The 27,117-nt window shown below is 44.3% G+C and overlaps 1 protein-coding gene across 2 annotated transcripts in view; it reads left to right on the top strand.

Moving 5' to 3' along the window:
* PRMT9 (protein arginine methyltransferase 9) overlaps positions 1-27,117 on the top strand; it is a 1,177,496-nt gene that overhangs the window by 375,629 nt on the left and 774,750 nt on the right. For both annotated transcript variants that reach the window (XM_069631249.1, XM_069631248.1), the window contains exon 5: positions 23,133-23,235. In XM_069631249.1, the coding sequence (XP_069487350.1) occupies positions 23,133-23,235 (103 nt within the window). The remainder of the gene's footprint in view (positions 1-23,132; positions 23,236-27,117) is intronic.

The following is a 27,117-nucleotide window of genomic DNA, read 5'->3' as shown; positions in this document are numbered from 1 at the left end:
CCAATCTTGGTAAGTCTGAATCTCGGTACCACAAGGCAGTTGGCATTACCGGCCTGATAGACGTTCTTCTGTTTATACTGTCTACTAGGTAACTGGGGGCAGCATTGTTTAATGCTTTATGGGTCAGGGAGACCATTTTTAGCAGTATTTTATTGTGGGCAGAGTGCCATTTGTGTTGGCATCTGGTAGAGGAGATGTGTTCTCTTTTATTTATGCCTAGTGCAGCTCTTAAGGCGTTATTTTGAAGAGTTTGTAACCTCTGGATAATAGCTTTGTTAGCACCGCTTTAAAGATCATTGCAATAATCTAGCCAAGAGAGTATCAATGCTCTAGCCAAGATCATGCAGCTATCATTTGAGAGGAATGGCTTACCAGCTCTGATGAGTTTACAAGTGTAAGCAGTGGTAGAGGCCAAGAATTTTACTTGTTTGTCAAAGGACATAGTCGAGTCAAGGTAGAAGCCAAGGGTTTTAACCTCCTTAGTTACCCTAATGAGTTTCCGTCAATAGTGAATGAGGAACATTCATGTCCTATTTTGTTGAGGTTAGAGTGGGTACCCAGGATTATCAGCTCTGTCTTATCATTCAGGCATAGACTGTGGGTGGCCATCCATGTCTGGATGATGAGATATACCCTATTCACCAACACCAGGTCCTTGCTATGATCCCCAGAAAGAGGGAGGAGAATCTGTGTATCGTCTTCATAGTTAGTGTAGGTGATACCCAGAAGGTCCAGATCATCGAACAAAGGTTTGGTGAATATATTGTATAGAGTAGGGGAAACACAAGAGCCCTGTGGTACACCGCACAAGATGGGTATCGCCTACACTAACTATGATAGGGTCGCCAGTGCCGATGGGGAAAACACCCTCATGCTTCTCTCGCTCAGGAATGATTCTATCCATCCGATAGCCTCTGTAGAAAAGTGAGATGCTGAGTCCAAGTGTCTGCATAGGACCTTATGAACCACTAGGTCAAATGCAGCTTAGAGATCTAGCAATAGGAGAAGGGCTGTCTTACCTTTATCTCTCAGCTCATCAACCTGTGTTTTTAAGTTGATCAAGGCAGTTTCCGTCCCATGGAATGGGCGGAAGCCAGATTGTCTAGCTCCAAGGAGCTTATGTAGTTCAAGGTATTTTTGAATTTGGGTATGATATGATATGATAGTTTATTTATATAGCGCCTATACACAATGTGTTTCAAAACGCTTCAAGGAGGGAGGGGACATAGGAAAAATACAGTTACATTCAGCAAAAGTCCTTGAAACAATACAGAATGTGAAAATAACTATCATAATAGGCCTGTCGACATTTCTGATAGTGCAAGTGCATAGAACAAGTAAGGCAAGAGGTGATGGAAAGGAAGGAAAACCGAGCAAGCAGTAACATTACTAAGTCTGACGACAATTTACGCAGTGCAGGTGGTATCAAGAGGCGGGGTGGGAGGGGGGGCAAGTGGACGGAGGGGGGAAGGAGAACAAGACACGCTACTGAGCAAAAAGTCAGTGACAAATTGAAAAGTAGGGGAGGGGGGAGGGGGAGAACAAATGGGGGGGGTCAGACAAGCTGCTATCAAGAGTCACGGAACAGATGATAGGAGTAAGTGCTAGGAGGCAGAAATCTAAGAGGGGGAGAAAAGGAGGGGGGAGTAGGAGGGAAGTTGAAGAGGATGGAAATGAGGAGGGGGGGTGGAGCGCAGAGCAAGAGGGGGGGCAAGCAGGGTGAGGGCACACAGATACTCACGGGGGGCAGGGGGGGCAGAGGAGGGGGCACACAGATACTCACGGGGGCAGGGGGGCACACAGATAGTCACGGGGGCAGGGGAGGGCAGGGGGGCACACAGATACTCACGGGGAGGCAGGGGGGACACACATACTCACGGGGGCAGGGGGGGCAGAGGGGGGGCACACAGATACTCACAGGGGGCAGGGGGGCAGGGGGGCACACAGATACTCACGGGGGCAGGGGGGCACACAGATAGTCACGGGGGGCAGGGGAGGGCAGGGGGGCACACAGATACTCAAGGGGAGGCAGGGGGGACACACACTCACGTGGGGCAGGAGGGGGCACACAGATACTCACGAGGGGGCAGGGGGGGCACACAGATAGTCACGGGGGCAGGGGGAGGACACAAATACTCACGGGGGGTGGGGGGGCACAGATACTCACGGGGGGCAGGGGGGCACACAGATAATCACGGGGGCAGGGGGGCACACAGATACTAACGGGGGGCAGGGGGGGCACACAGATACTCACGGGGGGCAGGGGGGCACACAGATAGTATATGCAACTTTGTCAAGTATTTTAAATAAGAATGGTACCGTCGTGATGGGACAGTATTGGTAGGAATAAGTGGATCTAGGGTTTGCTCTTTGAGGAGTGGGAGTAAGCATGATTATTTAAGGTTGGAAGGAATGGTGCCGGAGGAGAAGGAAGCATTGATCAATTTGGAGTTGAATGGTGATAGAGCTCTAGCAGCATCTTTTATAATCTGTGCTGGTCATAGGTCGCCTTTGCAATTAGATGGTTTGAGAGATAAGATGATTTTCTCTACCTCTAAAATAGAGGTTTTGGTAAAGCAGAATCTAGTGGTCTGGTCAGTGGGTATATCACTGGTCGTAGGGGTATTAGATGTATGTTGTAAATTCAGTGTCTTTTTTTATATTTATTTTATTTTGGAGTGTGTTTATTTTTATTGGCTAGCACATGTTGAATGTCTGAGCACCAGGTCTTATTTTCGATGCAGATGTCCGGTATGGGAATCGGGGACTCTAGTTCTTTTAGTATGGTGAATAGTTCCTTCATACTTGAGTTGGATTTGGCAATACGTTGGTTATAAGAGTTCCGTTTTGCCAGGCAGACTTCATTTTTGTAATGCATGGAGATGGTAGTTAGCTTGGCTTTATTCTCATTGGAAGGGCATAATCTCCAGGCAGTTTCACACTTCCTTTTTAGGAGGCGTAAGTCCTTTAATTGTGGAGTGAACCACTTGTTAAATGGGCTTTAGGTTTGCTTGCTCTCAGTTTAAGTGGGGCAATCTTATCCAATGTAGTGAGCATAATTTTATTATATTCATGGACCAGTGTGCTAGGGTCTAGGTTATTAGACAGTGAGTTTAGAGTAGGGAGAATGGCAGGGATCACTTTATCCACTCTGATATTCTTTTTATTTCTAGTTAGGCACCGTTTGAGGAGCTATAGGTGCAGGTCTGGTAGTAGATAATGTGAAAGACACAAGTGAGTGTTCTGTCCACAGTTGTGGCGTGATAGATGTAATAGTGGCCGTGCAATTGTGATTGGCTACCCAGTCTAGGGTTCTCCCTTTAATGTGGGTGGGTTTGTTAACTTTTTGTGACAGTCCTAGTGCAGTAAGGATATTGGCTATTTCAGAGGCATGCTTGTCAGCTGCATCGTTGAAGCCTACATTAAAGTCACCTAGTAGTACTAGTTGGTGGTCGTTTTGAGGTTGTTGGCTAGTATGCTGTGCATATCCTCCTCAAATGTCCCAAGAGGACCAGGTGGTCTGTAAATTAGATGGATAGTAAGTGACTGGGAGTTATTTAGAGGGAGTTTGGCAGAGAGGATTTCACATGATTGCATAGTTTGTGGGGGGGCTAGTCTCAGTGATAGGCTCGCTCTGGAAATAATGGTGATTCCTCCACCTACGGTTCCATCTCTGTCTTGCCTGGATATCGTGTATCCATCTGGGATGGCTAACATAAGCCAGGGTCCTGCGGCATTGTGTAGCCAGGACTCTGTTATAGCAAGGAAGTCCAAGTTACCTTCCAATATTAGGTCGGCGATGTCCATAGCATGGGCAACGAGAGATAATGCATTTAGGAGTGCTCCTTTAAGGGAGTTTGCCTCGGTATTAGCTATGACCTGCAAAGGAGTAGGTAGGTTGGGGACAATTAGCTTGGGTTTATGTGTCGTAATCTGAATGGCATTGGCGCAAAAAACAGATGAGGAAGTAGGCCGGTTAGGATTATTGAGCTTCACACTGATATGGCAATTTCTTTTCTTATTCATCGGTGGTAGTGATCTCGTCAGTGGTTCGTACAGTTTGGTAAGGCTAGCGCAGAGTTTGAGGTTTCTGTCATTAGTGGGAGATGGGAGAGTGGCATAGGCTCCTGGGCCTGTAGCACAAATGTATTTAGAATGGACAGTGCTAGGGTTGTTAGCTGCCATATTTGGCAGGCTAGGGGAGACTTGTTCAGCCTCAAGTGGAGGTATCCGACAGTTACAGTATTCAGAGGTACTAGTAGAGAGGAGTATGGTGGCAACCATTATACAGTAGGTAATACTTTGGTTTAACATGTTTAGCAGGAGGTAGTATATAGCAACAGCGAGTACTAGGAGAGTGGCTGACGCGCACCGTGATCAAAGTCAAGTGTCCCGGGCAATATGAGCAAAGTGCTTTCCACTCTTCTCCTCAGGCTTCCCCGGACCTCCAGCCCTTCTCGCTATGCCCACGTACATTTTCTCTTAGTTCACGTCTGCCGTGGAACAGGGCTCTCTTGCAAGGCTCCGGTAGCTCTCACAGGCCGGACTTCACTGCTCATTGCTTTGCTGCCTACGGCGTCCTTCTCAGAGCGGCCCCGCTCAGCGGTGCACCCCTGTAGTTTGGGGAATGCTCAGAGTTTGCCTTCGGGTACTTGCTTGCAGCATCCTTTCTTCTGGGACTTGTAGCGATGTACCTCGGGCTTCCGTGCGTGGCGTCTCCCCCTTCTTTACTGGGCTTGCAAATGTGGTTCTGAAGGCTGCTCGTCTGTTTCCAGCAGCTCTCGACTTAACTCCTCATAGGGTAGCTCTCCCTCTCTATTTCAGCTGACAGGGATTTGAACTCCCGCACTTCCCTGTTGGGTTGTTCTCGACAAGTCACATTTTGCAGAAGACTAAATTGTAAATTCTGGTTCTCTGGAGTGATCGGTATCCTACTGGGCCTCTTCCTCTTCGCGGTACTGTTAAAATTCTTATATGGGACACCAATATGGGAGTCCTCTGGTATTCCAGTCAGATATGAGATATTAGGTTGACTGACTGTACAACAAAGAATGTTGGCCCTATCTAAAGATAGGGAAGAACGTTTGGACTTTGGTAAGGAGAAGGTTTGATTGAAAGCGGGATTATACCACATTCTCTGAGAAGGGTCGTTCCTAATACCATAAGGGGCTTCCTCTCCCATTTCATCATCCCCCGGTGCACAACCCCCAAGGGGACTTTTTTACTGTGGACGCACCACCCTGGCCTCATAGGAAAGGTCACATACATTTCCCCTTTCCTTCTGGCCTCCACCCGTAGGGTTCTATCTAGGGGTTTTAGGAATGGGGTTGTTGCCCTGACATTTCTCACTATGTATTTCCCAAGCCTAGAGAGGCAGGTGTTAGTTTATCTCTGTTTCTTCCCAGGTGTCTGTAGGGGAATATGTTCTGGTGGGATTGTTAAGGTTGCTTATTATTTCTCCGAAGTTAAGGAAAACGGTTCCTATAATAACTTCCTCATGGAGCCCTGGCATGATGGTGGAATTCATGAGGACCTCCTCATCTGGGACAGAAATAGAGACTGGTGTCAGGATGTGTGTCTCTTGATCACCATGAATGCATGTCACCCTAATTGGTTTACCCCTCTGTGTCTTTGGCATGAACCAAGTCTGCTCTATTAGCAGTTTGTTTGCTCCCTAAATCAATAAGGGCATAAGCAGGATTTCCATTTAGCCTCACTGGTTCATGTGCTTTAAAAGATTCTGAGTTACAGAAGTAATTACTTGTGGTTTTAATCTCTTCCTCCTCTTCAAGAATACATTCATACTCCTATCCAGTCATCCACCCTACCTCCATGGGATCTTCCTGATTTTTTTGGGAAAGTTCCTGGCCATATGCTCTTTTTTCCCACTTGAAAAACAAGCTATTAAAGGGACCAGGTGTTCTTTCTTCTCAAATGGGGTAGGTCTAATTTGGTCCCTAGCTGGGATGTATTTGGATCCTCTCTCCGTTCACTTTCGCCCAGACCTCCTTTCTCCATGGTTTTATGTTTTCCCAATGGAGCCTCTTTATTCGTACCATGTGATCTTTACCAGGTAGTTTCTGGGGAATAGACTTTGATTCGCTTCTACCATTATCACTTCTGTGTAAGGCTCTTATGTGCTTGGCTACTTCGGCATGGGTTTGAGCAGTGTCGACTGTTGAAGAAAAAGAGGGTTTATTTAGCTGTAACACTGACCTCTTTAATGATGGTGACAGGCTATTAACTAACTGTTCTAGAGAGAGAGAGAGCTTCCATTACTTTGGGGCAGGTTTTTTTCCGCTAGTTGAAGTGCTATAGTATTTTGAATGCGGGCTCCCAACTCTACTGGAGACTCATACGGATTTAATGTTATCTACCTGAACTTTTGACAGTAAATGTTCTCTGCCTGCCCAACCTGATGTAAAAACCCTTTCTTAATATCTTCAAAGGGTGTTGTTCCTAGGGGATTCAGGGTTTGCTAAGAGGCCTATAATTCTCCCTTTAACACAGGCGCTAGATAACATATCTTCAGGTCCTTGTTCCATTGAAATTGGTGGGACAACCTTTAAAAGTTGAGGAAGAAACTTCCTAGATCTTTGCCTTCCCGGTAGAGCTGTAATACGCCATGTGGAAGGATGGGTTGTTGTTGTTGTTGGAGACTTTATCCAATCCTTCTTGTTGTCTTAGATCCGCCTGAATCTGATGATTCACTAGGTGTTTGATCAGGATCTCTATGGGATTTAGACTCAGTATTAGAGATTTGGTTTCTGTTATATTTGGGCCCTTTTCTTCGCTCTGAGTCATCGGGGCTAGAGGTTTCGGAAGGGGGTCTTTGCAAATTTCTGGCTATTTTATCATGAGGGGGGCAATAAAAGGAGAGATTACGGTGTTCTCATTTTTTAATATATCTATTTTGTCTGTGTTGCGACTCTCTACACTATTTTCCAAATCTTCTCATGGGGTGGGGGGTATATAGTTTAGGGCTGGAATCTCGAGCGCCTCCTGACAGGGTTTCCCACTCTTCTGATTCCCCAAACTCTATCTGGTCTCTTGTTTCAAGATAGTCAGAGGTATCTGACCCGAGGGAGGAAGACCTTCAAATATCTTCCAATACAGTTCTTCTGTAATGTCCTCTACCTCTTTATCACTTTCTGAACTATCTGCGTGTGCAGAGTTAAAAGGTGTTACATCTGTTGTTGGATCAAAGGGTAAAGGGACATGGACCTCACCTACTCATATTGGAGAATAATTTGCTCGTACAGAATGGTTCATAACCCAGGGTCCCCTGGTTTGTATCCGCCAAGTCAGAATCCCATTCCTCTGACACCATATGTAAGAGGGCAGAAGTAAGGCTCGGACACAAAGGTTGCGTAGATGTGGTTGTAACCTTTTATTAACCAGTAAAAGGCTTGGGAAAATGGCCCCTCTGTCCCTAAAGCTAAGAGGGATTGCCCTGCCTCCAAGAAATCGAAGGAAAGTGCCAGGATGTCGGACAAATGGTCCAAAACTGCTGTGTCCCAAAACCCTACTTCTGACCCTACCACTAATAACGGGTGGTCAAAATGATTAATTACATTTTCCAAATTGTGTAACTGCAAGGATTAGGGGTTAACTCCTTTCCTCTGGATTCCTTCTGGTTCTGCTTTAGGAGCTTGTCTCGTCTTTATGTTTTTTTTCCTTGTCTTATCTCCTTGGGTCTCAGACCTCGTAGCTTCTTCAATGAACTTCACTGTATTTTTAGATTTTCATGTGGGTGCAAGTCCCAGACTCTCAATACTTTATAATACCAGTTTAGTGTACTCTCCTGAAAGCATATGTTTTCTTCTGACCTGTCTCTCTTGCTTTCAGGGTCCCAGACCCTCTTATTCTCAAATTCTCATGTTGGTGGGGGTCCAAGACTTGTAATGCGTGGTTATATTAACTTGTTTACTCTCCTGCCAGGCATATGCTTTCTTTTGGACTGTCTATTTTTCTCAGGGTCCCAGCACCTCTTATTCTCTGGCTTTCATTTGGGTGTGGGTCCCAGACCCTATTATGTTGTGTTCTGCAGTTGTTCCCAGATTCCTCCCGGACCGTTAGCACCTCTCTGTCTGCCCATGCACCTGTTTGTGTGGTTCGCATCTTCCGAGCACCAGTGCTTCGCTCTGAGGCTATGGTAGCATTAGGATGCTCTCTCCAGTTGGCACCGTATCTGCCTGTCAATTCTTCTTCCTTGGGCTGGACCTTCTGTCTCCAGCCACCTTCAGTTCCCCTTCTTGTCGCCGGTTGCCCTGCCAGTCTCTGCTCCGTCTCGGGCTATGCTTTTGCTTTCCAGCGGCTTGCCAGACTTTGGTATGCCTGGAGGTTTGTTCAGGCAGCCTAAGAACTAGTGTCTTCTCCCTGGACTACTTTTGCGCTCCCTGTTGCGGTCCTCTGTTCTATAGGTCTTGTCTCCTGGGTTTCCTCGTCCGAGGATGGCTCTCTCCATGTTGGTTTACCTCTGATATTTGGTATTTCATTTGACCAATCAAATGCTGTATAGAGAGTAGACCGTTCACTCCGGTTCTCTGGAGTGATCTTCATACTCCTTCTCATCTTCTTCACAGTACTTGCATTGGAGTTATATGTAAAGCAGTGTGTATTTTCGGGAACGCTAGTCAAGTCTAAAACACTAGGTTGGTTGACCTTACAACAAAGGACATTGGCACTGGTTGGCAACCGGAAAGGAGAGTTTGGTTCGGGGAAAGAGGGAGGGTCGGTCTAAGTGGAGGTATACCGCGTTCTCTGGGAAAGGGAGTCCCTAATCTTATAAGGGGCTTCCTCTCCCATGTTTGCCTCCCCCGGTTCACCACCCCCAGGGGCACTTATTGTATTCTGGATGCACTGCCATGGCCCCATGGTGAAAGGACTCCAGATAGAGAAGAAGGGATGTCATCCACAGATTCATCATATAAGGGTGAATACAGGAACAGGACAGTTCACCGAGCCATGCAATGAAGCCTGAAGACAAAATACTTGTCCTCAGCAGAGAGACCCCTGGCAAACTGGTACCAAAGTATTGTCTCCCCTAAAAAAAAAAAACCTGAATGAGCTGGGTAGAAATACCCATTGCCCCTGAACTGATTACTGAGAAACCCAACTAGGCCCACTCTGTGTAGTTCATTCTAACATCTGTTTAAAAACGCTCTCTCCTGTATCTAGTCCAGAAGATGACTTTTTGGACATCTTCTTGTAGAAGCCTGGTAGAGTAAAGGATTTTGTCACCATTTCCAGACCTCTGCTTGGGGGTAATTATGTGCATCATTTTCCATTTTGCCCAATAGAACCTGCGTACGGATAATGAAACAGAGTTTGAGAGTCCTGAATGTGAAGGCCTTTTAGCCCCCTCAAAATCATTGGGCTTCAACTTTCATCCTTGTGGGTAAACAAGATCGCTGCTGTAAATTTTGTATCGATTTTCGAATGGTAAATGAAATCTCCTGTTTCTTTGCCAATCTCATACAGAGGGCTGATGAAATGATTGAAAGAATCGGACCTCTTCCTAAACTACAACCTTTGCTCTAACAGAAGGTTACTGGTGAACCCCCTTCGCACCAGAGGACAAAGAAAAACACCTAAGCGACTATTCCAAGCTGTTTTTGGGCAGCACAGAGCTACAGCCACTTCTCTCTGTCGCAGATCCGGTCCTGCACTCTCACAAGTCTATGATGTTACCTTTTTAGATAACATTTTAATTCACAATCTGGGGAGGGCACGTACATCAATTATGCTTTGCGACTAACACTCTGGAAGGTTGGTCTCAAAGGCAACCCCAGAAAGTGCCATCTGGCTCTGTCTTCAGTGAAATATTTGCGTTTCCGGGTCGGGAAGGCTTAGTTGAGCCTCAGGAAGATACGTGAGTGGAGGCTGTACACTACCTTTCTCCCCCAACAACTAAGAAAGTGCTCAGAGCCTTTCTGGACCTTGTTGGAAACTATAGGAGGCCTGTTCAACATTTTTCTTCTATTTCTGGACCAATAGTGGATCATCTGAGAGCCTCCCAACCAACCGGAATTCTATGATTTGAGCAGAGCCAAAGGATTTTTGAAGAGTTAGTGTTCCTTTTGCCACCCTCCACTTCTGACTATGCCTGACTTCTCACAATCATCTATCCCACAGGTTGACTTCTCGAGGTTAGGGTTGGGAGCAGTGCATTGCCCCAGTAAAGAAGTGGTTCTTACAATCTACCCCTGTAAATTAGGAGGAATCTATGGCTATGGGAGAAAGACTATGCTACAATAGAAATGGATGTCTATACATAAAATAGGCAATGGAGGCTATTAAGTACGGATGTATGTGATTTCTTGAAAATATTTTACCTAATGGAGATTTCACTGAATCCATTTCACCGAAAAAAAAAATGAACTTTTTACTTTTCTACTTAAAAAAATATATAATGAGTGGTAGGACCACCCCCCCACCCCCTCCCCCCGCTTTCCCCTCTCACTCCTCCCTACCCTAATTTATACCCTTACCCCACACCCCACTGTTATGATATCCCATCCTCTCCACCAGTTATGATCAGAACTTCTTCAGGCAGCTCAGGTAAGGCAGTACATGTTACTTTATTTAGTTACATCAATTAGGCATATGACGACAGGACAAAGACAGGAGCAGGGAGGATGCCCACTGGTTCCCACCACCCAGGCTACATGGTGTCAACTGCCTAGGTTGGAACACTCACACAAGACAACATTCCAACTCATCCAATACATGACATCACTTAGTCACTGACGTCACTCAAACTGCACACACTCAGATCGTCATAAATACTCAAGTCCAGCCATAACACCCACCTATTATGCATTACACATACAATTTTCAATGAAATAAATTCAATGAAATCTAATACGGTAAAATGGTATTCAGTGAAATCTACGGTTATGATTAGATGCTAGTCCGAATTACAACTGATCATGTTCACCTCATCTGTTTAGCATAGAATAAGTAAAGTAACTCCAGGTACATGAGGTGGTTTCTTCACTTGCAACCCTGCAAGTTCACACGACCGAATGGTTACAGGTTAAGTGGACACCCTGTAGACTATGCCAGTGTGGGTATAAAAGAAATAGTGGAAGTATGTGATTAATTTTTATATTTGGGGATAGTAGATGAGGTTAGGGAGACCAGAGCCTGGAGGACATAAAGGCGAGGGGGGGGCGCGGCTCACCAGACCATCTCTAATCTGTGGTGTCCATCCAGACATTTGCCCTTTGCTCAATCACTTACCATGCTTTTTTTCTATTTTGAAAAATGTTTTATTGCTGTACAAAAATAAACAATCAATACAGACAGTATCACAACTTAACATAGCAACATAATAGAGGGGGGAGGGGGGAAATAGGGCAGGTTTCACCAGCAAAAATAAGATTAGAACATTACAATGGCACATTGCACAATGTAGGATAACCTAAAGATCGCTGAATGCAACAGTAATGCGTTCAGACAGCATCTACCCACTTAGCCTAGATTCCTCTGTACACTCTCTTTTCCATGGCCATGCAATTGTCCATATCCAAGACACATGTGGACACCTTAGGAGTTTCCCTCGCACCCCAGTGCATTGCAATATTCCATTTTGCAATTATAAGGACATTTGAGAGGAGTCGTTTTTCATACTTTGAATTTTCTAGGTACCTCCAGATCCCTAGCAATAGAAATTTCGGTTCCAATGGGACCGGTTCTGACGTTACACCAGACACCTTCTCTGTCATCCTATGCCAGAAGGACTACATTTGTGAACATGTCCAAATAATATGGTAAAACGACCCCTGTTCTGTGCGCCAGCGCAGGCAGTAGTGTCCAGGGTTCGAAATTAAGATTGGTTAAGTAGGAGCTACTACTGGGGAACGAGGAGCTAGTACATAGCGTTCCCCAAATGTAACTTCCACATAAGATACAAACATATCATTGTGTCCATTATTTAGCACCCTTTATGATTTAAATCGTGTATAGATGTGTCCTAATGTTTCTTTTTGACTGCCCCAAATTCAGGCACAGTTAGATTGAGATAGGTGTGTTTGTTCGGCATCCGTGTGCCTGGAAAGCCAATGTAGCTTCTGGTCGCTGTTGCAGTCAATCTCACCAGGCTCATCTAGGCTACAAGCAGGAGCTAAATAGCTCCCAGATCCCCTAAATTTCGAATCCTGGGGTTGGTTATCCGGCCCCAACTAGACAGCGCCTTCCTCGAGTAATATGTGCTGTACAGGACCTATAATTCCACCAATCAAAATGTGAATGTTATAGCCACTTCACGGGCCGCCATGAGGTCTTCTTTCCACTCCTATGGGGGGCCAATGTCTGTTTACCACCTGGCTTTAACAGTGTGATAAGTCCTTGGTTTCCCACACATCCATTTCCCAACTAATTCCACTTTGGCACCTTTATGTGGTGCTAGTCCATAAGCCTCTGATTAATTGACTGAGAATGAGTTTATTTTTGTCAACATAAAGAAATGTATTGATCTTTTGTGCCCATCATCTGCGCCTGAAATGCAAAGGGCAGATTACAATCAGAAAATACATATATCCATACAACTCTACACCTGGTTGATTTATTTGAACAATCTTGGTCATGAGCAATAATTGATACATCAGCATTGCTTTGATTGGATTTGAATAAAGAATACGTACTAATGTTCACACTTTATTTTTAATTTTATTTATTGTGTGCCTGTACATACCAAACCTTGCACAAATAAACGTTTACACGTATATAAAAAGTATTTAGGTAGCATTCATAATGGCATCCGTGGTTGTTCAGCACACTGAATGCCTTCTGGGCGCAATGTCCTACAGTAAAACCTTTACACATACATAAAAAAAAGAAAATTGTCAAAGATTTTCACTCTTGTATTGAAATTAGAATTGTAAACAGAAGCACACTACATATCCGTTGGATAGCGGGGCACACAGAATTAGTGTGGAATGAGTTAATGAGCAAGTGTTGGTTATTCACGTATAAACTCCATCCCTTTCATGTAGGGATTGTTCTTGTCGACTGTTCATATGTTTAATCTTTTGCACAATATATTGATAGAAAAACATTTGAAATTATTTTTAGAAAATAACTAGAGAAGGGGATTATCCTAGAGTCCAGACCTTAGTTAATCTTTCTTAGCACAGGATTTGAACACTCGTGATCTCTTACCTCTGCAGAGATAACCAAGAGCTTTTTAAATTGATGGCCTTATCCATTTACATCACTCACAGGTGACGGAACATGTGTTACATTTGCATAAGGTACAAGCAGTCCATGCATGATACAACACTCACCCTCACCCTGTTCATTAGTGTCAAATATTGACGGAAATCACCCTTAATATCTCTTGGGCGACTCCCTGATACCTGCAGCAAGATGTATGGTTCTTTTGTGTCGCTTGCCCAAACAACATTGTACAACCAGTCTGACAGTAGTGGTGGGTCCTTTCATATCCATTGTGTGAGAATGGCCCTCTTGGATAGTTTAAGCCCCAGGTTGATAAATGTACGCGTTGACATGTTCATCTTCCCGACATAACCCAATATACAGTCAGATGCCATCAAGGCCTTTGGACGCCCTGTTTTCTTGTCGAATGTGCGACACACTTCCTTCCAGTATCTGGTCAATGCAGGGCAGCTCCACAGCATATGCAACAAGTGGGCACTCGTGTCCCTGCATTTAGGACAATTTCGTGTTGCAGCGGGATATAGCTTCGTAAGACATGCAGGTGTGTAATGTGTTCTCTGTCTGTATCTGGAGTTTAAGGATACTTGTTTCGTGAGTCTACAAATATTAACCCATTGTGCATCAGAGAAGTCTGTTAAGATGGATTTCTGAACTCTGACCTGGTGGGCAGAGGTTCAGAAGGCCAGCCTAGTTTCTTGGAACAGGGTAACCTTCTGGACAAACCAGACCAATCAAGGTAGCATTGGCGGCGGTCAAGTCTAGGTCTCAGGAGGTGAGTGGGAGGGTGCTCAAAAGCCCACAATGAGCACACACAGTAAAGGACACTACAAATTACTCTGTCAGGTGTATATATAAAAAATACATATACATTTATTAAAGGCCTTTTAAATCATACACAAAGCAAATATCAGCAGTAATAACTAAATCAACACCACACTAACTATTAAACATATATAAAGTCACCAATGGCCTAAAGGAATAGTACACAGTATGGTTCCACAACCTGTAAAGAAAGGGAACATACAGTGCAAATATCGTTTAGGTAGTCCTTCAGAATTCAAACACTGAGAGCCAATCCAGTCCTGAAGATGAGTGGAGCCGTGTGCTCAAAAGTACTTTCAGTGTTGGTGCACACAATTGTGCGGTTAAGTCAAAACGGGGTCTCTTGAGGGGGCTGTAGCGATTCAGGAAGGTGGGTGAGGAAGTAAAGAATAAGTTCCCACTATTCAAGGAGGATTTCCCCAAGAGGGCAGAACAGGATCCAAGAGTTGGGAGTAGCTCAGTAGCACAGGCTACTTTGATAAAGAAGAGTAGCCCTCAGGGGACACTCGTGTGTAAAAATTGATGGATGTGCCAGGGGCCCCCGGTAAGGGTTGCAAGTACTCACCGACCTTCTGCGCACTCCAGACCAAACTTCGGCAGTCAAGTCCACTTCGGTCGCAGGTTCAAATCCTTCAGTTGTGCGGCTCTGCAGCTTAAAGGGGCTGCATTCCAGGAATGATTCTGTGGCGAGACAGTGGCAATTTCTCTGCTCCTGATGAAGTGATCAGGCCAATTCCGCTGCAGCGAGTCTGAGGGCACAGGGGGACACAGCAGCAAGGCACCCACGAAGTTCGTCACCACAGCTGGGCGACACAGTGACCGCGTATGCTGGGGTTCAGGCATACTCTCCTAATTCCAGACCTAGGAATGCTAGGTGTACAAAACTTGGTGGGAGAGTGCCTTATTCCCAGAGCTTACAGTCTCCAAATGCTCAAGTTTCAACCTGAGAAAGCGGCGGTTCCAGGACAAAGGTCCCGTACGAGCTGGTCATTTCAATAGGCGGTCCAGGAACACTCCTGAGAAGGCTCGCTTACAGGTTAAGTTGGAGTTGCTGGGAATAGTCCCACTATTCCAATGGGTCAAAGCACCTTTGCAGACCTTCAAGGTTTGATCAGAAACAGGGGGTCCAACGGGACGACAGCAGGCTCAGGGTGCCAAACCTTCTTGCTGGTCACCAGCGGTTCCTTGGCTCTGCTTCTTGGTTTGAGGATACTTGGCTTCTTTACTAAGTTCGGTGTGAACTCAGAAGATCGACCTGGAATGGGTGTAAGATGCCTTCTCTTATCCAGAATCTCCTTTGCGCCAAAACGAAGAGGACCCATACAGCCATCCCAGATGTGGACCAATTGCGGACCACGGTGGTCCCAGTCATTCCCAGCTCACCAGACATCCTGGCACCCAGGATGTGTATTGGAACTAGGCGAAGTGGGACGCTGAGTGGCACAGTCTACAGTCAGCTACGAGATATGTGCTGTTTTCTGCTTTACCTGAGTGTGTCTTTGCTTTCTACAATGTGGAACAGGCTCCTCCTCCATCTGTGCTAAAGACTGCCCCACATGTGAAGCCGATCGAGAAGTGGGACGCTAAGTGGCACAGTCTAGAGTCGTCAGGCTGAGGGCTGTGTGGTATATGTTGGTGAGTTTGATTTACTCCTTTGTTTCCACCTACTAGCACACGCCGCCACTCCTTCATTTTTAGCAAGCCTGAGGCACGGGAAAGGCACAACGCCAGGCTAGCGGCTGACAACTGGCTCTAGTGGCCCCTCCTTATTCTAAACTGACTGCAGAGGTCCACAACTGTTTATACTGCTTATACCTGTTAGAAATCGGTGCACAGGCAAAAGGACAGGTCCCGCTCTAACACCAAGTGATAAGCATGGGTGGTTCCTTTTTTCTCTGCATCCTGATGTGACTGCCCACGTGGCTGTACATGGTTGTTGCTTTGCCGCATTGAAAACTGCATGAAAACAACATGAAATCGATGAGCTGGATAAGCATGACTTTATAAACTGCAGAGACAAACATTCTAACCATCTTTATTCAGAGAGTCCCCTGGAGACTGTTGGGACTGGTTCCCTTTGATCTGGGAAACTTCTCATTGTGTGTAAAGAAGCAATGCTAGGAGCAAGTGTTCTTTTCTGTCCAGAGACTTTTGGGACAAGATCCCTTTGATCTGGATTAGTGGTCTCTGCAGTTTGCAGTAAGCGGCCGCACCGGTTTGAAGATGGTGACTTCCACCGATCCTTGCACGAGACACCAAGCAAAGACCTTTCCTGCAATTAACCCCCCCTTATTCCTGTCCCCCCCCCCTTTGAGCCACTTCTATCACATTGCAAACTGAGGCAAGCGAAGCTTGTCTTGACTCGTGAACAACAACCAGTCCTTCGGGCGACTGATCTTGCACAGTCCATAAGCGAATCGTCGCGCAAGCAGTCTCTGATCCTAGCAGAGGAGGATGGAGGATTAATGGAAAATCATGAAAAAAAACAGCTAGGCAAAAGCCAGCCCAGCTGATCTCTGACGTCCAACAAGTCAACTGCAAGGAGCCTGCAAGGTGGCTGCACAGATCATCAATGATGAGAGAGCTCAGCATTGACACAAGTGGGAAGAAATGATTAAGGAGAAAGCCGCCGACTGGACACTTACTCAACAGAGTAAGGAAGAAGGGTCTGGCGATAGGCAAGCTGTGGTAGGCACCACAAATAGCGAGTTTGAAACAGGAGCTGGTATACCACAGTGATAATGAGGAGAGGAAGATCTTGGATAGAGATATGAAGCCATGTCATGGAGAGTAACACAACGCCAATAATGACTCAAAAAAACAGAGCCATCCAGGCGAAACATTTATGGAAACACAACTTTGAGCAAATTAATAAAACAACCTTTGCCTCTGTGTTACCACTTACCATCCACAATAGGCGCATGGCGCGCCTATCGTTGGATATTATGGAGATATGGAGAGAGGTTTTTGGGATGCCATCAGCGACAAGAAACAATTTCGGCTGGAATCTGCTATGACTTCTACACCTATAAATTGCATACTTAACCCTGCAACACGAACAACGCTAGATAGGCAGCAGATAGGGCAGAACGAGAGACTAATAAAAGAAGAAATAGACTTTCTTGATGTGCGGAATGACACCAACCTTAGAGAAAGAGACTGATAAAATATTACGAGAACCAAGTGCCAATGCGCCCAGCTCCGTCAAGACCCTCAGGAAGTCATCCCCACCACAATGATCGAACTACAAAATATGCTGATGGCAGCATCGAGTCATGCTCTTGTGCCATTTCTTAAACTCTATGAAATAATTGGAGACACAATGAAAGATCAGGCAACGTTATTGGCCATAATTCACACAAAACAAATATATCTAGAATCCTTGCAACCAAAATTCAAACCAGATTAGATACAGAAGCTGAAATATCAAATCAGTGGCAATCCAGACTGTTCGAGATTGCCAGGAATGATCGTTCAGACAAAGCACTTATGACAAGAGCAATGTTAGAGATGCTCTCGAACAAACAACCCAGGAATGACCAAGATAGAGATATATAGCAAAAGCAAAGGCTTCCCCCACAACATCTCAATAAATAGGAAAAGAGAGCCAAAATGCTACACCTTATTTAAGGGAATCATGAACAAATCTTAGATGACAAACTTATAACTGAGAAGATAAGTTTGACACTAGATAAAGACAGAGAATTACTCCCCAAACAACAAGATTATATAACACAACTACACCAGGCACCAGGGGAAATTGATCCAAAGCCAAGAGCTCAGGAAACCGCACAGGAAGAAGGAAAATTAAATGCATATGCTATACCTTACCTATCTTTGATCGGCTGAAGAATTACCAGAATAACATCCATCCGAAGAGCGTGAGTAATCATGCGAAAAGATGTCCCACAGCATCAAAGAAAACAAAAACATTGAAAAGAAGTTCGAGAGTCTTTCTGAGAAACGTAACACCACCTGGTATGACGGGGACTCAACCTCAACAGAACTGGGGAAAAATAGCGACACAAATAAAAGAACAATTGGCATCAAAGGACCAAGATAGACCTTCCAAAGATCATATCCAATCACTAATGACTGAGGAAAAAGTGCAACATGAAATATTGATGAACCACTCGCTCACTCACTCACATAGAAGATGAGATACAATCCTCAAGTAAAGAGACACTTAATGAAGAAGAGGCCTCTCTACTTATTCTAGATGTATATGAAAAAGGTCAAACTTGTTTACAATGAAGCAGTTGACCTATCCTGTGAGGATATCTCCGATAATGAATTAGACATCTCAGAGGGTGAAACAAGCAGCCAATCGGAGATAATCTAAGAAGATAATCAGTGGGATAAGGATAAGAAACATCACGATGAACACTCAAAAAATACTCATCAGAAAATGAGGAAAAGCAGTTGAAATTACCTATATTTATTGACCCCTGACATAATGGTTCATCACACCTCAAAGTTGGAGGGACTAGAACAAAAGAAGGATGGACTTATATTAAACAGAACAAACAGTCTGTGACTAATCCAGGTGTCCCACAACTGAAATCTATTGCATCAGAAGATATTAAGTTGTTAGAATTCATCCATGAGAAAATGACAGACAAGGTATGGATCCAATTTAGAACTCTGCAAAACTTAGAAAAGTTGATGGCTAAAGCACGACTTTTAAATAAATTAGGATTCCGTTGTACACGACTCGATGTGGATACTACCCTTGGGGTTCACAAATTTGATTCTCAAAACCAAGGTCCCAAGAACAATTCTCCGCAGCGAAGACATCATCAATCTCCCAAAATAGAGATGGATTCGCTGGAAAACCTTTCGAGCCAATCACGCACAACGGGAAAGACCCCGCTAAAAAAAGAAAAAAGAACGACATCATCCAACCGACCAATACGTCGACAAATAGAGGCACAGAGAACTCCAACAAGAACACAAAAAAAACAACACCAATAACCACTAACTTCAAAAAAGAACTCAAAACGTGGTCTATGTTCTTGGAATTCTAGGGTGTCCGCACATCCGTTTGAAAGAGAAAACAAGGACCTACTGGAACACCAGATTATATGCTTACAAGAAACATGGATATAAAATCAGCCAATCTGCGATGGATATTTGACATGTATGAACCCGGCGATAAACCGAGTAAAAGGACGCCCATCATCAGGCTTGTTAACGTTGATCAAAACAGATGGCAATCTGGAATTAATTGAAACAACAAATCCTAATCCCAGGACTCAACTCACTATCATTGCATATAAAACCAAGAATTACCAAGAAAAATACGGAGAAATAGATAAACAAAATGGAAAGAAACTTGGGGTCCTGAACCTCTATTGGAACTCAGTCGAGATTAATGAAGACACCTTAATCGACACTGCCTTAACATCCATGGATGCTGCACGTGCAAAAGATAAACACATGGAATTTATTATGTGTGGAGATCTAAATATCCATCTGTTTGATCAGAAGGGAATGAAAATCAACGTAGAAAAATTACCAATGCGATCCCAAGTTTGGATTAAAGAGCTGGCTATAAGAAATATGACATTAATAAACGGAACACAGATCGATGATAGGCCACCGAAACCAACCTGGACGAGGAGCACATCTAGTGCATATTTGGACTACATCTATACCACCGATGGAATTAAAGATGCGATCACAAAAATAACAACTAGTCCATCCACAAATGGTGACCATCACAAAATCATAATTGAATGGACTGACAATTTATATTTAGCGACTAAAGCGCCAATACCTGTTCTAGACTGGAATTAACAGACTACAGATTCCTGAAGACCAACTTGATTGATTAAAAGATAAATTCCACTCTACAACTCGCTGCGAGATAGAGAAACTGGAATATGAATGGTTGCGGAGACCATTCAAGCAACTAAATAGGAAGAGACGTACTTGCAGAATGAAACATACTCGTGTTTGTTTCATTCTGTATGTATGTTACGAGGCCCAAACCATAGGTCAGCTAAACACTGAATAGGAGGAATTCATACAGCTCTTCCCGACGGCAGACGCAGCAACCCGCGGGACAGAACGAAAAATCACTCCTCACACGAGTGTACTTCTAGACAAGTGGATACGTGAACCTTTAAGCCACAAACAGAAATCAATACAGCAACAGTGTCATCAACACTGGCTCCACGAATAATGGCGCTCCGATTCACAAACTACTAGCAAGCATCTACGAGCACCTGCTAGACCCAAACATACATATTAGCGCTACCATGACTACACTGCGCATCTACAACATAAGGACCCCACATCTAATACCACGCAAGCCAGGGAAACCATCCCCTTCAAGCTGTGCAAGCCTGCTTACCCCAAGCTTTCTCCCTCGATTGACTGCAGAGAGACTATCCCAGAGGCCCAGAAGAAGGCTTAACTAGGAGCCGAAACGCCAGTAGACACAGCTACCAGCAAGCTTTTTAGTCCATCACTTTTCGTGGGGTTGTTTACCCCCAGGCGTAGACCTACGGTTTGGTCCTCCTAGCTAGCAAACAGTTATTGGGACTAACCCATCTAGTGGTCACCTACCTATCTGTAGCTGTTTCTTTGTTACTGCATGTAGGACCAATGCACTGATTCACTCAAAGTACATAGGAAACATTCGAGTGCTATTTCTTTTATAATTGAATTTCTGTTTGAATTAATATATGAATAACAAATATGATGCAATATGTGTTTATTCGTAATAACACACATGCTATTGGAATAATGTGTGTTCTGTTTGACACTTTACCTGTGTTTGTACTATGTTGTTTGTCATGATTTGAGATTAGCAAATATGCCTGTCTACCAAACGGACAGTAAGATCAGCAAATTTAATAAACCTGAAATATGAGTAAATCTGGTGCTTGTAATGAAATGCATGGATTGAGTCCTCCCACTAGAAATCACGTTAGGGGAAGTCTAGCTTACTTTTTGAAGCAATATTGTGACTTTTTACGTACATTAAATTAGACATACTATTAATAATGTATTGTCAGGAATCTATCCAGTGGTAGGATACCCCCCTTGTTTAGCATGACACACATGTTTTTCGAATGTGCAGCAATACAGGGATTTTGGCAAAGCATAGCTACAAAGATGGCGGCGGGTGGGAATTGTATTAGATATACAGCCACCAAAGGGATGCATATTAGGACAGTTTCAAAGGGGTTCGAAGCAGAAAGCAATGGGGAAGATGAAAGATCTTATATGTATACTAGAGAAGTGCAGCAATGCTATGACATGGAAGGCTATAACAGCTCCAAGTGTGAACAAGTGGTGGGAAGACTTGAGGAAATGGTCGACGGCCGAAACAGGAGTATGGGAGAAGGCGCTGAGTGAGCAGAAGCATGCACATGACCCAGACCTAATTCAATGGATAGCTTTAACAGTAACCATGTTCTGCCAGACCAAGGACAATGACTCAGTCCAGTCGGCGTAGACTAAAAGGAAGACAGACCACCAGATCCACTACGGAAGATGACCGCACTGTAAACAAATAAAAAAAATAAAAAGAATTGTTCACAGGCTACCTGTCTGCATGTTGCAAACCCAAGGGATCCATGCCTTGAACAGCAGATCTTTAACCTAGTTGGGGACATTGATTTGTTGGAATGTGTGGCAATTGATATGGCAGCACCACTTTGGCATACAAAACGTTTTTCTCACCCACAATGACCACAAGATCCTGCAATGTGTTCCTCCGGGGGAAGAGGCTTTATGTATACTTCTTAGGCAGGGTGATGCGTCCTGCTTCCTCCAAGGGCTTTTGCCCTTGCGTTTCATAGTGGGAGACCTATCCACTTTGGATTTATAAGGGCAGAAAGGTTTTTCGCTCTAGCCTGCAGCAATATGCCATTTCCTGCTGGACGTGACCCCCACCTTGGAGGTTTGAATGTTGGGGTGGCCATTGCAAACAATGGGTTAGCAGAGGGCATTAGTGACCACTGCTGTTTCTCTTTCCAATGTTGCACTTCAATGCTCAGTGTCCTTCTTAACCAGCATTCCACCAGGACAACGCCCACTACAAGGTTTTGAGCAGCTTCTCTATCCTTTCCATTTGTTTTGAACCTGCTTTTAACCTGTTTGTGATTTAACCAGTTTATAATGGTATTTCAACCATGTTGGGAAAAGGCAGTAGCAGGTGTTTTCGTCGACTACCAACGTTATGTGCTCTCAGCTTCATAATAAAGTAGGTGCAGGCCAATAACGCCTGGTACATCCCGCTCCCCAGAGCTGGAATGCCTTTGTAGAAAGCTGCATTTCATGCTTCCCTTTTTATTTTTCACTGGTTCCAGCCATCTAGCCAATCAGCATACCAGCTCTCACAACCTGTAAAAGGCTGCAGTCTAGGCTTCCCTTTGGTATGTGTACACCCTGGCCACTGTGCAACTAGGCATGGACACACTGTCACAGGAAGCCCCAGGCAAGGGTTCCCTTTACTCCTCCTGCAGAAGTTCTGTCAGCATCATATCCCTTACTATCAGGCTCTATTGTGTACTAGATGACATTTGCACTTGATAGAAGGCCTCTCTTCAGCTCTGGACTGCTAACTTGAGCGCTGTTCATCTACCACACGTTGGAGCCAGATTCTAGCGCTTCCTTTGTGTGAGGAAACGGGTCCAATTGGTTTTAGAAATTTTCTTTTGTTTTTGTGTTCCTGTGAATGGCTGTTTATTGGTAGAAAAGATGTTTTCCGCATAACCATAGTCGCTGTTCTTGCCGGAAAATTAACCCTGTTTGGTGGCTGCCTGTTGGACAGGTAACAAGCAAAACCGGATGTGATGGCAACACAAAAGGATAAACTAACTATGTGACTTTGAATCACAGCAACCATGTGATGAGAAGAAGCCAGAGAGTTCAGGGTACTTTCTAACTGCCTAGCTAAATGTTTCTGAGCTAGAAAAAACACTGAACTATACAGATAGAGGTGTGCTACTTCACACTGCGTGCAACTGTTTAATTGTTCCTTTTTCTTTAAATTGTATATCAATTTTCCAGTCTCCAAATAGCTTAATATTCTGCTTAGAGAAAAGAAAACATTTAGTAGAACATGCCTCTGGTCCATTTAATCTAAGACGTTGCATCTGACTTTGCAGAGTTTCGCTGGTTGTGACGGAAACCGTTGATGCAGGGTTATTTGGAGAAGGAATTGTTGAAAGTTTAATTCACGCATGGAGACATTTGCTTTTACAACCAAAGGTGAGTTAGGGCTTTCAAATCTCATTACAAATATTGTAACTGTAAGTGCTTATTTTAAACGGCTACGAGTGAGAGACAACTTTGTTTAAAACATTGTTAAAAGGAAAGTCATGAAATGTCTTTTAGATGGAGATTCTTGTGTTTTGGGAATTTTGGACTTGTGTGAATAACGCGTTAATGGAGGGACAAAAGTAGAGGGAAAAGGTTTTAAGAAATGAGAATGCAGTTGAAAGAAAACTATCTACGCTCTACTATATTTGCAGGGAAATACATTTTAAGTATTAATCTCTGCAAGTTGCCTATTCAAATGTTTCCCATTGCATCCTTGCATGTAATCTTCTTCATAGAGGTTATTCTGGACATGAATCATGAGCAGCATGAGGAGCCATTTTGGTTGTCTACAAATCGAACACATCTCAAACCGGTTTAGCAAACAGAATTGATGAATGGTGGTTCTATCTCATCTGGATCACGGTCCTACTATCAGCCACTCTTGTGCAAGCATCCTTATTTAAGCTTATTTTTGGAGCGGTGATGCCCAAACCTTCCTCTGCCGACCACCCCAACAAGGTTAATTTTTAGAGAAGGCTCCTTTTTTGCATCTATACGGTTTCACAATAGTGTAAATGGCAATTTCCTGCATTGAAGCAGGTGCATTTTTCCCACCAAAAATGTTCAATTTGCTTTTTTGTGACACTGTGCTGGTATTATCACTGTTATTGCATTTGCAGTAGCCATGCATTCTTACTTCTACATTAGTACTTTAAAAATAAAATCTATTAAAGTTTTTCAAATCTGTATACAAATGTACCTTTCACCAATCTATAATGGAAACGTTACATTAGGTCTTTGTGAACTTAAATGGCATATAGAGTAATTGGAAAACATTAACAATGTTAAAGTATTAACAAGGATAAAAGAACAAAATACACTTGTTAGAATGGATTTTTAGAATCTGGCTTGGTGGACAGATTTTGGGAGGCCACCCTAGTTATGTTTAAAACGGGGAGCTCTGAGCTTCGCTCTGGGCAAGTAAAAAAGGAAGAGGAGGAAGGCGACCAGACAGTTGAAAGCCCAACTGGGCAGACTTGCTAGAGAGGTCAAGCCGTGAGCTGCGGTTGGGGGGTGCACAAGCTACCTACCATATAGGAATCACCAGTTTGGGCAAAAGGTGAGAGAAGAGGGGATCCAGGCATAGTTGACCAGTGAAGGCAGCTTAAGTGGCGCCACAGCACGGAACAAACTGAACAAGCATGCAAGCAAGTTCACGCACTGCTTAGTTTATACATTAATTGCTGTGTAGGGCGGAAAACCCAGGGGATCGGCGAGGCAGGCACAAATTACACTAAGAACCAAATTATTTGGTCAGCTGGAAATATCCAAAAAGCTTGTGCAGCTATTCAAACTGCCTCTTTTCCAGCCACAAGCTTGAATTTGTCTAAATTTACAGCAACCGAAATAGAGGATTGGTTGAACGCTATGGCATATTGAGTAGGAATTAGTCAGGGTAAGCTGAGGGGCATCAAGGGGAATGCCGTGAATTGTAAATACAACTCTGTGATTCAAGCCCTGAAGTAGAATCTCCAAAGGGAAATCTGTTATTTAAAAAAAGATGGGAAGCCTGCAGGTGAGGGGGAAGGAATATAAGATTGCGCTGTATGCGGACGATATTCTCTTGCATATAAAGAACCCCATGTCGTCAATACCAAGGGCTAGCCAACTAATAGAAGAATATGGAAAGTATTCAGGATTCAAGATCAACAGATCTAAATCCATAGTTTTGCTGTTATAAGACCCTACCCCCCAAACCACCAACAGATTGGCGCCACCTTTTGGTATTTGGGGGTCAACTTAATGCAAAACTTGGAAGCACTACATGAAGCTAATTACCCTAGTCTTCACGCAGATTTAAAGAAATGGCAGAACCTTACTATCTCATGGGTCAGAAGGGTTAATGCAATCAAGATGGTGTGCCTCCCGAGATTTTTGTACCCCTTCCAAATGCTCTCGGTGCGTCTCCCAGAGATATTCGTCAAGGAGACCAAAGAGGCCATTTTGAAAATCCTGTGGCAGGGGAAGAAGGCGAGAATTTCATATGATACTCTGGTCCTGCCTAAAGAAAAGGGAGGTGTGGGGCTCCCCAACCGCAAAAAATATTACCAAGCCGCCCAACTAAGAGTCATGGTTCCCCATATAAGAGGGCGGACTGACTTGCAATGGGTGCACCTCGACAATCAGAATCTGGCACCTGCTACTGTCGCAGAGTGGTTATGGGTCCCGAGAAACAAACTGCTCAGAAGGCTCCAAAATCATCCAATATGGGGCACACTGGGAAATCTGGAGGGAGGGAGCAGACTTGAGAGGAATAACCACGTGGCGATCACCATTGAGCCACATATGGACCCCAGGAATCCGCGAAGAGATATCCAACCTCAACCGGTTCCAGACATGGTTCGAGGCAGGCCTTGAAAGGGTGGGACAGCTCTGGAGAGGAGGACGCTTTCTGTCAATTACAGAACTTGAGGAGTCGTTAGGAATATACCCATTATCAGTTTATTCCTTCCTGCAACTAAAGGTGCCACTTATGAGAAAGGAATGGAAGGAAACGATACAAAGAGACCTCACCCCCTTTGAGAAACTGCTTCACACAGCAATGGAAACCAAACATTTGATTGCCGCTATGTATAAAGCTTTGGTAGAGAGTGGAAACGGGTCTGCTGCCCAGTTGAGAGAAAGGTGGGAACGTGACTTAAACATGGAACTGGACCCTGACACATGGGCAATGATCTGTAGGGGGGGGCTGCGCAAGCGTCGATAGCGGCTCAATACAAACTCCATGCCATCAAACTCCTCCACAGATGGCAATATGACCCTGATAAGCTATCCAAAATGTTCCAATCTGCCAGCCCCATGTGCTGGTGTCAATGCGGGAAAAGGGCCAATTACTGGCATATGTGGTGGGAGTGCCCTAAGGTGAAAATATACTGGGGTGAGGTACTGGGCTGGATTAGGCAGTTGGATGGGATCCCCCGAGAAGTAACACCCTCTTGGTATTATTCAGTTTGGAAGAATGCGATGGAGAAATACGAAGGCTAATGGGGGTACCGGCCCCGCTCCTACTTGCGGCAAGGGCATGCCTGGTAATTTGGTGGAAAGTGGGATTCCCTTTGAGCAAGCGGGAATGGGTCAACATTGCCACAAGCATTTGCATAATGGAGAGAATCACAGCGTCCCTCCATGGAAAAGCTGCACAATATGAGGATATGTGGAATGATTTTGTGAATAAATACGTTGTCACTGTGCCAAGGAGATCAACTGAGGAGGAATGTAACAAGGTCTGACATAGTATCAGTCACTTCGAGAACTTGGTCAGGCCCTTACTATAAAGAGTACTCACCCACAGGCCAATAGAGGAAATCGCCATATCTTCTGAAGATGATCAATGAATCGCCACTGTTTCTGAAAATGTATATATACAAGCCATGCATGCTATGATCGAGGACGTGCACGAAGATGCGTACTTACAAATGTAAGAAGTTGTTGTTCCAGGGGCAGTGGTGGGGGGGAAACAAAAGTTGACATAGAATACCTTAGAGTTATGTTAGGAAGTTGAAGGGGGGGTGAAAGGGAGGACCCCCCCTTTGATGTGTTATATTCATACGGTGTAAATTGTTTATTTTATGCTGTAAAACTCAATAAAATAAAATAAAAAAAATCATGGGAAGGTCTCAGAAGAAAGCACTGGGGAGATATAAAGAAGTGTAAAAATCTGTACCGAAAACTGGTGAAAAGTCACAATTTGGAAAAGTGAAATATATATTTGCAATATATTCATGGGGGTTCTGTGTAAAATGAATACTCGCGCTACTTGGTGGATTCTCA

Source organism: Ambystoma mexicanum, chromosome 6q (assembly GCF_040938575.1).
Source record: "Ambystoma mexicanum isolate Mex_15411 chromosome 6q, UKY_AmexF1_1, whole genome shotgun sequence".
Taxonomy (NCBI): domain Eukaryota; kingdom Metazoa; phylum Chordata; class Amphibia; order Caudata; family Ambystomatidae; genus Ambystoma; species Ambystoma mexicanum.
Note: the sequence above shows the minus strand (reverse complement) of the source record. Positions and strands in the feature narration are given on the sequence as shown.